The following is a 13,947-nucleotide window of genomic DNA, read 5'->3' as shown; positions in this document are numbered from 1 at the left end:
GCTGTAATGTTAGCTATCCGTCTTCTTATGAGGGGAAAATAACAATAAACAGCCTTGAAATTCACGGCTACGCTTAAATTTTTCATTTTGGCCGGACTGCCCCTTTAGGGACTATAGTGTGCTTTCGCATGCTCGTTTTTTAAGGTGCCTTTATTGTCATTGCACAGTGTACAACGACATTGAGCAGCAATCCGACGGTGCTTTACACACAAAACAATTAAACATAAGGCTAAAATATATAAAAATTTAAGGGAAAAAAAGTATTTAAAAATCTTAAATATAAAGAAAAACGACTATAAAACTATATACTCTAAACAGACAATAGACAAGTGAGGTAGCGGTTAGTTATTGCACATTCCTCGGATATCTTATAGAGTCATATGATGTTGCACACCTTAAGAATTATTGCACGGAAAGAATATAGATTATTAATTGCACACTCGAGAACCTTTGAACCCCTTTGAACTCCTGTTATCGGATTTTTTTTTAATATGCAACAATTTAACGCACAACAGCCAGGGGGCGCTGTAATTACATATGAAATAAATCATAATCAACGTGTATTTCCCAAGCCTTCGTGTTTTATATTTTTAAATAAGTCGATAAGTCACCTTGGGCTTCTACTCAGACCATCTCTTCTCATGTAAATGATAGCCATAATAATCCAACACGGTATGAAAAGAATATCTTTAAGCGCCGATCGGTCTTTAGAGAAGTAAATAAGACCGTCTGGGAAACGTCCGGAGAGACGGAGCTGGTCCTCCGGGCCAGTAGGGGTCAGTAAAAGAACAGCGTTCAACAACAGCGATAACAAAAAGATACAAAACCCACCAGGTTTCCGTCGGTGTGCTGGAGCATCTCTGGATGTACGTAGTGAGTTTGATTAATGAATACGCGATTATTTCGCCTTATTTTAGCCGTTTTCTGTCGAGCGTTGGTTTCTCGTGTCCCGGCGTGTTTGAACCGCGCAGCTGTGCCTGTAAAGGAGGCGAGCGGACCGGAGGGAGTGAGGATAGCTCGGTTGCTAACTAGTGCACTAACGTTACTGTTTGTGAATTAGCTGAATTTTTACGGTACAGTACGTTAACGGCGCGAAGCGAATACGCCAAAAAACTGTCTTATATAGCTGTATAAGCGGGACATTAGCAGTTAAATATAGAATAAACCAACCAACAAGCGTATGTGTTGACTTAAAGTGCCAAACCGACTGTTTATTTACAACCAGAGGGTATTCGGACCTAAACAAAGCGGTCTGGCGTCCGTCCCCCTCAAATGCGCAGCGTTACGTTAGTTACTTTACGTTCGTTTCCACCACTTTGGTTCCCCGCTTTCTTCTGACTTTTCTGTGTGGAAGTCGCAAAATAATAAGGCGGCAAATGAGTTTAAGTGTGTGTCTAAACTGACTAAATGCTGAACGAGGTTAGGTTAGCGAACGATCACGGTCGACGCATCAGCCCTTCCTGGGGCTTCCTCAGTTAGCCCGGTCATTTCGGCCCGTTGTCAGCTGGTGTTTCCTTAATTAACTATAAAAGAGAAAAAGAAGTCAAATAATGACCTTGTCAGTCGCCTGTGTTTCCCATATGACCTAACACACTGTCCCATTTTACCTGAACCCATCCTGAGGGACGCTCCCATTGGGAAAGCCTAACTTTTATTAGATATAGATGTTAGAAATATCTTTGTGAAATCTAAAATATCCCAGTCTGATGAATTGACCTTAGAGGTGAACCTACAGTGGCTAATGATTAAATAAAATCCCTTTATCTATCTATCTATCTATGTGTATGTGTGTATATGTATGTGAAATATTGTTTGTACACACACACATGCATGCATATATATATATATATATATATATATATATATATAATATTTAGCATGTTGTTGCTGTTGGAACAAAACCTCATATCTCCATTTTTGTCATTTTTCAGTTTTTTACAAAATTTGAAAGTAGCTGTTGTCTTTTACATTATGTGTAAATTTCATGATGAATGGACCAAAAGAAACGGCCCAAAATGACTGGGAAAGACGTCTGGTTCCATTGACTTACATTAAAAGTAGAGTATGTTTTTTCCTTCTCCTGTAAAGTTACCTTTTTGGAGATACGAGCTTTTCGTCCAACGACAGTGATATTCTTGACATTTTCACCCGACATGATGTAGTGATGTAGAAAAGTAAATATAGATAAAAAAAATGGAGATGCATGTTTTTCTTTGGACAGTATATAAAACGCCAGATGAGAGCAATAAGATTTTTTTGAGAGAGAGCTGCCAAATGTCAGCCATCACTGTCGACTGTCATAACTGATAGCACTGCGTTTTGCACGTTATTTGGAAGTTGGAATAATTTGTTAATGACCAGATGCGCCTTGATGGTGTCCAGTCCGTTCCCAGCGTTCAAATACTAACCAAATGTTTGTGTTCGCAGGTCTTGAGAGAGAAAAATACAAGGTCTGTGTTCAGTTTCCACTGAAGAGGTACAGAACAACGACGAGAGAAAGATGTCAGACACTCTCATCATCACCTTCCAGTCCCAGCTCTCTATCGTCATGGAAACCATTCTCAAGTCAGCCATGTTCGAGATCACCAAGCTGGTGGAGGACAGCTTTGTGGAGGAAGTGGGCCATGCCAAACAGGAAGTGGAGTTACTTATGCGAAGACTGCAGTTTTATGAGAGTAAACTGAAAGAGAGAGAAAGGAGAGTGCGGTGTGTGGACTGTGGTAAAGCCACAGCCAACGACGAGAGGACCACAGAGCCGCCGGCAGAGCTGCTCTCAGGTTAGACGAACTGTGTAATATATGAAATATTTAAGGCGTAGGTGGTCGTGTGGTCATCTCACCCCTGTTTCATTACAGCCAACTGTCCAGCGGTTGTGTTTTTTTTGTTTTTGCTTTTGTTTTTTTTTTTTGTAACCTTTTGTTTTTCATGAAGCTCACTCTGTGGGCTAAGTGATCATAGGAAATGCAGTACCAAAGTACCACAATACTACTATTTGCTCTTTAATGGGCGAAACTGGCTTTGGCATATTTGTAAATTTAAAATACATGAATTAAAGTCTGAGTGTATTATGCGCTGTATTGAAAGAAAGATGTGAGTGTGAGTGCACTTACATGACTCACATTATTAATATCATAAAATTGCAACGCAGATCGGCCGCAATCAGTAATAATTTGGCCGATGGTCAGTTGCTGATTTGGGGCAAAAATCTGTCAATTCCAGTCGTGCATGACTAATTAGTAAGGTGGTTGGTTAGTGTAGTGGTTAACACCGCTGCCTTCTACACTGTAGACTGGGGTTCAATCCCCAGCTGGGTAAACACCCTACACTATACCAGTAAGAGTCCTTGGGCAAGACTCCTAACACCACCTTGGCCTCCCTGTGTAAAATGATCAAATTGTAAGTCGCTCTGGATAAGAGCGGCGGCCAAATGCCATAAATGTAAAATGTAAATTAAATCCATGTGTGATGTTATCTTCAGTACAGGGTTTACAGTTAACCCATTCATTTCCAACGACTAAATGTAGCATGATATGAAATTATTGTACCACATCATTTCTGAACGTAAGATACATTTAGTGATCGGTTTGAAAGATTTCTGCTCAGGTGACCTCGGGGAACATGTGGGCCAAAGGAAAAAATCTTGAATGAGTTTATGATCTGCTACTGACAAACATTTTCAGTATGCTTGTTCTTAGAGACTCAGATTCGAGAGATTACATTTTAAAGGTTTTATTGGCCACAGAAAAAGGCAAACTGTTTTATTATAACCCCTTTTTCTTCTGTTTTCTGGTGCAGGTGCAGATACGCTGTGTTTCAGTCTTAGCCTGAGGGAGCAGTCTGGGAAAAGGCCTCCATTAAGTGAAGTGCGGCGGTCTGCAGAGAGCTTGGACTCGTGCGCACCCACGGAGACACACACTCTCACACAGAAGAAGGCAAACACGCTTGAACCAAGCGGGAAACAGGACACCACAGTACAAATTCCTCAACATGTTTTACAGAAATTCCTTCCTAGTGCAGCAGTGACAGGGATTCATGAGGAGCACTGTGCCAGTTCAAAACCCAGGGAAAGCCACCCCAAGACACCTGGGATAGACTTTACTCCCAGTAAAGAAATAGATTTGACCCAGTCTAGATTAACACAGAGTTCTGCAGAGGAAGACGAGGGTGGTGAGCGGGCCTCTTCTCCACCCTGTCCTGCTGTGAAATCGGAGCATGAACCTGATCCAGTTCCTATTAAAGAAGAGGAGGAGATGCTGCCGGTGTGGGACTGCACAGATGACAGCGGTCCTGGGGAAAGCCATCAGAATCACAGAGACATCGGAGGATCCTGGAATCGTGAGGAGACACAGGTAGATAATTTTCCAAATCTAACTACTCTCAACATGCCAGATCCAACTTCATATTTAATGTCCCTTTCAGTGAAGTGTAACCCAGAGATGTCTGAAGGCATCAAGACTGAGCCGAGTCAGTCAGTTCACTTTGCTTTGGCTCCCGTTCCTGAGACATCCGGTTCACTCGAACAGATTGAAAATGGACACTTGCGTAGTTTAAACAGACAGAATTTTCCAGAAAGTCTTTTGGTTCCTCAAGAGCTCTGTCCAGGTGAGAAGGTATTCCTCCCTGTCCCACCTCCTGATCATTTCCCCCAGAATGAACGTCTTCATATGCATACTGAGAAGCCGCACACTTGCATCCACTGTGGAAAATCCTTTGCACAAGTGGGCCACCTGAAGGTCCACATGCTTACCCACAAGGGCAAGAAACCCCTCAGCTGTCCCCAGTGCAACAAAACCTTCGTTCACAACTTTGAACTGAAGGTCCACCAGCGGCAGCACTCGGGAGAAAGGCCACACGTCTGCACGCACTGCGGCAAAGGCTTCACCAGGCTGAGTAACTTCAAACAGCATCAGAACATCCACACACGTGAGAAACTCTTCAGCTGCACCCACTGCGGCATGAGGTTCAATAGATCCACTCATCTGAGAGTTCACCTTAGAAGACACAGCCGAGTGGGGAAGAGCTGTAATTGTCATCAGTGCGGGAAGACGTTCGTGTGTCTCAAGCAACTTAAAGGCCATCTCCTGAAAGTTCATGGAACAGTAATGAACTGAGTAACAGGTTCCATATAAATCCACGATTCTGCGAAATCTGATTATTTATACCCATTGCATTTCTTTAGATTTTCTGCCTGACCGTGTTTGCTCAAAACAAGGCCATGCAAGTTTGGAAATTACGCAAATTATGAGCAGTATCCGAATGTAATTTTGCAGAGGACAGATATGAATGACAACCAGTTGCGAATGCTGATGAGGACCACCTCTGACTCGCTTCCTGCAGTACCCAGACCCAGTTTTGCAAAATTCATTTTAACAATATAATGGAAACTAAAGAATTTTAGTCGATTACGTGACATCTGTCATGCAAATGTTTGAACGCCCTTGGTCAAACTCAAGTTTTGTTAAGTGAAAAAAAGACACATCCCAACAGGGAACAGATAGGAGTATGGCATTTTATCTGTCAGTTTGTATTACACAATTCGTACGTGTAAGAGTTTAATATATTGAAGAAAAAAATGTGCCAGCTTTCCCACCAGCCACATTCTATATTGCTTTTATTTATTTATATGTTATTTATTTTTTACATTATTTTAAATTGGGCAAATAAACAGTAAATGTGCATTAAAATGTGCTGAAGTGTGTGCTCTGTAACTTATTTCCACATCAACGAAATGTCATTTTGACTGGGGCTGACCAAACATTTGCATATGACTCTGTCTTATATGTGAAACTGATGCTTTTCAGATTTTTTTTATCTTTTATTTTTATATAAATGACTTTAAGTGATTTCTAATAGCGGATCACTGCCCCACAGGATAAAGAAATAGTTTTCTTTTAAGTACTTCCAGCTTGATTGTTTAATTATTTTCATTTGGTGTCGCATGTTATCTTTCTAATAGTCAGTTGTCCTGTGGGTTTCTAAGTTGACGTGTTATTTTCAGAAAAGTAAATGATTTTAGACACAACCAGTTTGAGGGGAAGTTTGGTGTGAACCTCATTTATTCACTCATTCACATTTAGATTTGGGATGATGGGGTGGGATTCCAGCTCCAGTCCTGTACCTCATCTGTTCTGCACAGTTTCATGTTTTTCATGCACCTCAGTCGTGTATCATTTTGTAATTATTACGTTTATCTTGAACTGAAACAGGTGTGTGTATGTATGTATGTATGAGCAGGAACACTAATGGGACTATAAGATTAAGTTTAAGATTAAAGGACTGGGCTAACCTAATACATAAAATCTTAGAATATACACAGACCAGCCGTTACATTAAAGCCACTTGTTTCTACGCTCATTGTCCATTTTATCAGCTCTATTTACCATATATGTGCACTTTATAGTTCTACAGTTGCAAAGCATAGTCCATCCATTTCTTTACATACTTTGTCAGCCCCCTTTCTCTGTTCAGTGGTCAGGACCCCCACAGAGCAGGTTTTCGTTGGGCGGTGGATGTAAAGTCAGAGAGGTTACCTAATCTGCTACTGCATGGTTGGTCTTCCTGTAGTCCTTCATCTGTGGTCACAGGACGCTGATGTCTGGACATTTGTGGTTGGTGGGCTATTCTCAGTCCAGCAGTGACACTGAGGTGTTTAAACACTCCAGCAGCACTGCTGTGTCTGATCCACTCAGACCAGCGCAACGCACTAACACACCACCACCACGCCAGTGTTACTGCATTGCTGAGAATGACCCACCGCCCAAATAGTACCTGCTCTGTGAGGGTCCATGGGGGTCCTGACCACTGAAGAACAGGGTAACAGAGTATCAGAGAAACAGATGGACTACAGTCTGTAACTGTAGAACTACAGAGTGGAGCTGATAAGCTGGACAGTGAGTGTAGGCGGTGGTTTTATTGTTATGGCTGATCAGTGCATATGCTGCTTAAAGGTTTAAGGGCTCATTAGGAGTTGGTGCTTGACTAGCCTGGAAAAGGGAACCAAGACATGCAACACATGCCGGATCGTGCGGAAACTACGTTTTGATTAACGTGAGTTTCTGATATGTCCGGTTGCTTTTCTGGATCGTTTTGTTTAAAAATATGATCCCACTATAAACAGTTTTAACAGTATGGCTGTATTAGATGGACTAAGCTGTCTTGTAGGCTGAACTTACTTATTCCCAAACTCCAGTTTAAGTTCCTTGAGTTTTGGAAATCTGAGCAGCTCTGTGTTTAGTTACGCAGGAGTTACAGGACATCTACTTCCCTGGCTGACACACTTACTTAGAGTTTTACTGTATTGAACCATAAAATCCTTTTATAAACATTTTGTGGCTTAGGTAATACAGTTTTAAAAAGTTCTGTCACTCTTTAGACTAGCTGCGCCTGACAGCCTCAGAGCAGCTATGGAACAGTGGAGCCATGCATATATCAGTCTGTGTCCTTTTAGAAGTACATTATTTATATATATTTATATATAAAAATGATAAAAGTGTCAAGAAGAGGCCAGGATTAGTTCTAGGATGCAAAATCAGTCCTGATGATCACTGTATCCTCACAAACAGAATCAATATGTGCCCATTCAGCAAAGGAAAGCTCACCCTAGGACATTCATACAGTTACTTACAATTCACCTTATATTCAGGTTGTATTATGTTTGGACTGAACTTGGGCTGCATACCAGAATATTGGCATATCCTGTCTTGCCTTTAATGATATCAAACATATGCACATTCTTCTGGATCTTTTTTGAATTTGATCACAGGCTTGGTGTTTCGTGCAGAAGCAGTCCAATATTTGCTGGTATATATTCACATTCCCTTTTTGTTTTTCAGTGCTTAATGTTACTTGGTGTTGATGCAACCTGCCTAGTGTGATGTGTACGGTGCTGTACAGCTTATCGGAGATACTGCCTGTCATGAACCAAAGAAGCAGAATGAAGTGCATGTTTCAAAAATTCCATACTATTCTTGTTAAAGCATTTCTGAACAATCCAGAGTGAACTTGTTATTTTTGAAGTCATGAAAACCATGTGAACGCTGTCGGTCGTGCAGCTGAATCTCAGCAGTAGGAGGTGCTGCTGCATTCTGAGCATTTAAATTCCATTCATTCAGTTGATCTGATGTGTCTTATTTGAGATTTTATTTGAGAGTCATCGCTGACTAAGCTTTCACACATTTATAAATAAAGCCATTTTATCTTACTGCTGCCTCCTGTCTTCTCCATTCTGTTAGCCAAACACATTTCTTACATCATAATTGATCGAGGCTTCTCACTTTCTCACAAATATACAGGCATAACTTACTGTAAATGTGCACAACTTTGTATTAAGTAAGTTCAAGACATGCTCTTTCATGTGGAGGCGATATTCATTTGCATAAAGACTGAACCTTTGACAACCCCTGTGTTCTGTTGTGAAGTAGATTTGAATGGAGCCAGAGTACTGATTCGGTTTTGTGTGTGTGTTGCAGCTGCCCCAGAAAGCTCCTCTAAACCCTCCAGCAGAACTGGTCAAAGTGCACCCGATGAGCAGACAGAGAACGTTCAGCGTAAGTGCTCCTTTTAAAATGCTTTTGTTACCTTATTGGAATGTATTTCTGGTGCTGCTGAATGGCGGTAAATGTATTTTATCTGTGATTTGTTTCTAAATACAGGTGGTGGCGAGAGAGATACTAACACAGTTTCAGGTTTGGCAGAGGGCATGCTACAGCAGAAACATTGAATGGGGCCCTATTACAGCGAAGGTTGTATATGCTTGTCATGAATATAAACCCATGTTGTATAATCACTCTAATATAGTCACCGGCCACTTTATTAGGTACACCTTGCTAGTAAAAGGTTGGACCCCCTTTTGCCTTCAGAACTGTCTTAATTCTTCGTGGCACACTTTCAACAAGGTGTTGGAAACGTTCCTCAGAGATTTTGGTTGGTTATTTGAGTTCCTGTTGCCTTTCTATCATCTGGAACCAGTCTGCCCGTTCTCCTCTGACCTCTCACATCAACAAGGCATTTTCCTCCACACAACTGACCGCTCACTGGATATTTCCTCTTTTTCGGACCGTTCTCTGTAAACCCTAGAGATGGTTGTGTGTGTAAATCCCAGTAGATCAGCAGTTTCTGAAATACTCAGACCAGCCCGTCTGGCACCAACAACCACGCCACGTTCAAAGCCCCTTAAATCCCCTTTCTTCCCCGTTCTGATGTTCGGTCTGCACTTCAGCAGGTTGTCTTGACCACCTCTACATGCCTAAATGCATTGAGCTGCGGCCGTGTGATTGGCTGATCAGCTATTTGTGTAAACAAACAACTATCCCCAACTAAAAAATCCCTAATAAAGTGGCTGGTGAGTGTGTATATATATATATATATATATATATATATATATATATATATGTGTGTGTGTGTGTGTGTGTGTGTGTGTGTGTGTGTGTGTGTGTGTGTGGAAACAACACAGTGAATAACACGTGTTCATGTGCTTTCAGATCATTTCTGCGTTACCGTACTTGTCTGGGAGGGAGGCCGAGGTAATTGTGCGCTGCACTAAGATGCTACATAATCGCAGGGATTACCTCCGAAGGAGGGCCAAGGTAATGGACAGTTAAGCTCATTTAGGCATGAAAACGTTTTTGAACGCTCATTCACATTCTTACATACCGTAAATGTTAACCAGTGCATATTACTAATTGTCAAAATTATGATATCGTACAAACGTCCTGAGGGAGTGCATAGCTGTCCACTTTGCCTAAGTCAGGATATAGGCTTAAATTCTATCTGTAGCCTTGATCACCCTTTCCTTGTCCTTATGCAATACACTGGCCTGTATTTTAAAAACATTCAGTGCTTGCCTTCAAACTCAAACAGTGACTGTCCGCGTTCACGTAGCTACACTTGTGGTTAGGTTGTGAGTGGAGACTGGTATCTTGGGTTATTTACCAAAGCAAGATTAATATAGACATTTATAAATGTAAGACAAAACACCATTAATAGTTTCTGTGGCATGATGTCCCCCAAAAGGTTAAAAGAGAAAACCATGAATATAGAAAAATATTTAAAATGTAATAAAACGCTTTACAGAATTACAGGAGCCTAAAGAATGAGGAGAATGAATAAAATAGAGAAAAACCGTCTCAAAAAAGAAAGAAAAAACGGAATGAGTGAGTGTGAGGGGGTGAGAGCACCTTAACACATCTTCCCCTGGCACTTTGACTCAGACAAAGCTGTTATGCTAATTATATATCAGTTAGACAAACTGCATAACAACAACTGCAACAGCCACTGTCCATCTGAACAGAGGCCTCAAAGGTTTCCGAATAACCTTCCCAACATTACTTTTCACCCAGTTCCACATTGATGGAAGAACCCAGTTCTAGATCAGGTCTGTTAAGATGAGCAAGGTCGTTATCTCAAGCCATTATACCTCTCTCAAGGAACAATCACTCTCCAAGCGCCTAAAAACGAAAACACTACACACCTCACGAGAGACAAAATCCAGAGAAATATATATTTTTGCTACTGTCCAAAGAAAATATGTATCTTCAAAATAGTAACTTTAATGCAAGTTAATGTGAAGGGGTTAATGTAAGTGATTTCAGGGCATTTCTATTGGTCTATTCATCATGATATTTTCACACAGAACAATAAGAATCAAGAAAAACGTAGATACATGTTTTGTGTTTGTTTTTTGGAAAGTGATATGTACAGTGCACTTCATAAATATCCGCTAGTAATTATGAGAAAAGGGAGCTGCGAAGAAATATTCTTAATTACACTTGATTTTTCATTCACAGTATTAGCAAAATACCCTAACCTTTATTCAAGGTGTAATAATAGAAAAACAATAATAAATCGAGTCATAAAACAATAGAAACTCTTTGAGTTAAATCTAACAGAAGCATATTTCCATTCTCATTTTATGTGATATTCATCTGAGCGATAAGGAACACTTTCCCTCAGACATCCATTTCCATAAAAAAGACCAGAGAAAACAATGAGAAAGCCGTGATGTGTGACAAAAGGTTGTGGAGCTGCACAAATTAGGAAAAGGTTACAAGAAGATGAAGAGTTGAAAATGCCCATTTCCACTTTCAGGGCAATAATTAAGAAGCTTAAAACAGCAGGAGATGTTAAGAATCGACATATGTCCATACTCACTCCATGAACAGTGAGGAAGATCCTTCAGGTGTAAAAAGAATCATATATCCAAGGATCATATACAGGGAACTGCAAACATTAGTCAGGTCTAACACTTGGCAGCCAGAATATCTCTCAAACTACAATCAAACACCACCTATATAAGCACCGGTTGTTTGTGAGGGTTGCCAAAAGGCTGTTCTTCTTCCAGAGGCCTTGGTCTTTTTATTCAGATACATGCTATCACACACTCCGTCCAGTACCAGCAGGAATAAAATCTAAATCTGACCGTCTTAGCCAGGAAGCTTGAACTGGGCTGTCTGGATCTTCCAGCAGGACGATGATCCTGAGCACACCCCGAAATCAACACAAAAATGGTTCACTGACAGAATTAAGGCCTTTCTCTTGGTCACTCCAACCCGCTGACCTAAACCCCATAGAAAACCTGTGAGATGAGCTGAAGAGGAGAGACCACAGTGTGGACGTCAGAATCTGAAGGGACCTGGAGGGATTCTGTGTGGAGGAATGATCTCAGATCCTTTGCCTTGTGTTCTGTCTCATTAAGCGTTACAGGAGAAGAATTAGAGCCGTTATCTTTGCAAAGTGAGGCAGCACAAGTTATTAAATGAAAGGGTGCCAACAACTGTGGCTCACACAAACCCATTTACTTCCTTATAAGATGTTTTTTTTTTCAAATCTTCAAATAAAGATGTGATTTTTGTAAATATTTTGAATGAAAGATAAAAAGGTTAAGCATAACAAGGAATGTTATTTTAATGTTATAAAATAATAATGAGACCCTTATTAGTCCCACAGCAGTCCCTCACCTCCGCATTTAACCCATCCGTGAAGTGAAACACCACATACACTCTAGTGAGCACACACACTAGGGGGCAGTGAGCACACTTGCCCGGAGAGGTGGGCAGCCCAATCCGCAGCGCCCAGGGAGCAGTTGGGGGTTAGGTGTCTTGCTCAAGGACACCTCAGTCACGTGCTGTCGGCTCTGGGGATCGAACCGGCGACCTTCCAGTCACGAGGCTGGTTCCCGAACCTCCAGCCCACGACTGCCCCAACATTAAAATAATGTTATTCTGTTTTGCTCATGTTTGTCAGGGGTGACAATATTTAATAAATGTGCGGCGAGCATGAGACAGATTAAAATTCTGAAGATGAAGTTTTCAGTTGAGTAATTAAATTAGTGGTATTAGAAGTCAGTGTTTCCGCCTTCGCTGTACCTCCACTGAACATGTGTTGCATGAGTTTCCCTCTGCTGAAATAGCGATTGGAGATCATTCTTTCTCATTCTGCAGCATCATAGTGAGACTACGCTGGCGTCAGTGCACAAGCACAAAGAGGCTGACAGATTTTCCCATTTATCATCAAATAATATATTGCCCACTGACATATTACACACCCCTGAAAGCTACTTTGAAATGGTACTGAGATGATAATTTCGTTTCCTCTGCAGGATGCCTTTCTGGAGAGGAATGCCTTTCCTGTGGCCCAGAGATATCTTGTTCAGCTTCAGAGAGGTGACATTATTCAACACATGAACCTGTAAATAAAGTATGTTTATGTGTGACGTTCTACTTTCTGATTTTGACTCATATTTGAGCATCTACTTGAGCCTACTACTGTGTAACGTTTTTTGTCTATTAAAATTTTGTCTTTATTTATTAAGCTCAACTACGTATCATGTTTTAATTCTTTGTAACTATTGTCTTCAATACTGTAACAAGAAGCAAAAATATCAGATATTTGACAAAAGCATTTCTTGTGTGGTTTAGAGATTCTTGTGTAGCAGGTCAAGCAATAGGTCACCACTCTAGATCAATATAAACCGCATAGCTAAATAGAAGTATGTTGTCATTGTCCACTAGAAGGAAAGATAATAGCATCTTAAACATATACACTCAAGCGCCACTTTATTAAAAACACTATTCTAGAAATGGGTAGGGGACTTTTTTGTGGCGGCGGCATTGTGGCGTGGTGGGTATCGCTGTCGCCTCAGGGCAAGGAGGGCCTGGGTTCGATTCCCCGGCCGGGCGACCAGGGTCCTCTCTGTGTGGAGTTTGCATGTTCTCCCCGTGTCTGCGTGGGTTTCCTCCAGGTTCTCCGGTTTCCTCCCACAGTCCAAAGACATGCAGTCAGGCCAATTGGAGATGCTAAATTGCCCCTAGGTGTGAGTGACTGTCTGTGTCTGTCTGTCTGCCCTGCGATGGACTGGTGACTTGTCCAGGGTGTATTCTGCCTTCCGCCCGAAGACTGCTGGGATAGGCTCCAGCACCCCCCCACGACCCTGACGTAGAAGCGGCTTGGAAAATGGATGGATGGATGGATGGATGGACTTTTTTGTGGCCTTCATTTAACAGGTGCACCTAACATTCCCTATAGATTCTGCTTCATATTGACAAAATTGCATCATGTAAATTATTTGTCTGCTGCATATTTCTGCTGTGAGCATCCTGTTCTAGAAAAAGGTGTTCTGTTATATTCAGATCTGGAGAATGAGGAGGCCACTGGCATACACTATAATAATTTTTCCTGTCCATGGAATCAGTTTTGCTTTGTGACAAGGCACATTATCATGCTGGAAGTAGCCATTAGTGCATGTGTAAATTGTGGCCATAAAGGGATGCACAAGGTCTTCCACAGTGCTTAGATTGGCTTTGGCATTCAAACTGTTTGGTGGTACGGAGCCCAAAGATTCCCCATTTTATTATACCCCCAACAACTTGAACTGTTGACACAAACAGGTTGGGTCCATTGATTTGTGTTGTTTTATGCCCAATTCTGACCTGTGATCTGTGTGCCTTAGCA

General features: G+C 41.3%; 1 protein-coding gene across 2 annotated transcripts; it reads left to right on the top strand.

Annotated features, from left to right (window-relative positions):
• Positions 1-722: 722 nt before the first annotated feature.
• si:ch73-109d9.1 lies at positions 723-12,813 on the top strand. Of its 2 annotated transcripts, none has more exons than XM_017710145.2 (7): positions 723-866; positions 2,428-2,777; positions 3,796-4,349; positions 8,469-8,546; positions 8,652-8,741; positions 9,480-9,584; positions 12,596-12,813. In XM_017710145.2, the coding sequence occupies exons 2-7, from the start codon at positions 2,501-2,503 to the stop codon at positions 12,686-12,688; spliced, it is 1,197 nt and encodes a 398-aa protein (XP_017565634.1). In that variant the 5' UTR covers positions 723-866; positions 2,428-2,500; the 3' UTR covers positions 12,689-12,813. The 2 variants fall into 2 exon arrangements, with proteins under 2 accessions (XP_017565634.1, XP_017565635.1); XM_017710146.2 differs by having other exon boundaries at positions 794-873.
• The last annotated feature ends 1,134 nt before the right edge of the window (positions 12,814-13,947 follow it).

Source organism: Pygocentrus nattereri, chromosome 5 (genome assembly GCF_015220715.1).
Source record: "Pygocentrus nattereri isolate fPygNat1 chromosome 5, fPygNat1.pri, whole genome shotgun sequence".
NCBI classification, from domain to species: Eukaryota; Metazoa; Chordata; class Actinopteri; order Characiformes; family Serrasalmidae; genus Pygocentrus; species Pygocentrus nattereri.
This window is presented reverse-complemented; position numbering and strand designations above follow the sequence as displayed.

What these genes read in the sequence shown, in the direction of transcription:
- si:ch73-109d9.1 (XM_017710145.2), top strand. Translation starts at nt 2,501, where the DNA reads ATGTCAGACACTCTCATCATCACCTTCCAGTCCCAGCTCTCTATCGTC. An exon ending in GGAATCGTGAGGAGACACAG is followed by an intron (nt 4,350 to 8,468) that starts GTAGATAATTTT and finishes TGTGTGTTGCAG; the next exon opens with CTGCCCCAGAAAGCTCCTCT. An exon ending in ACCTCCGAAGGAGGGCCAAG is followed by an intron (nt 9,585 to 12,595) that starts GTAATGGACAGT and finishes TTTCCTCTGCAG; the next exon opens with GATGCCTTTCTGGAGAGGAA.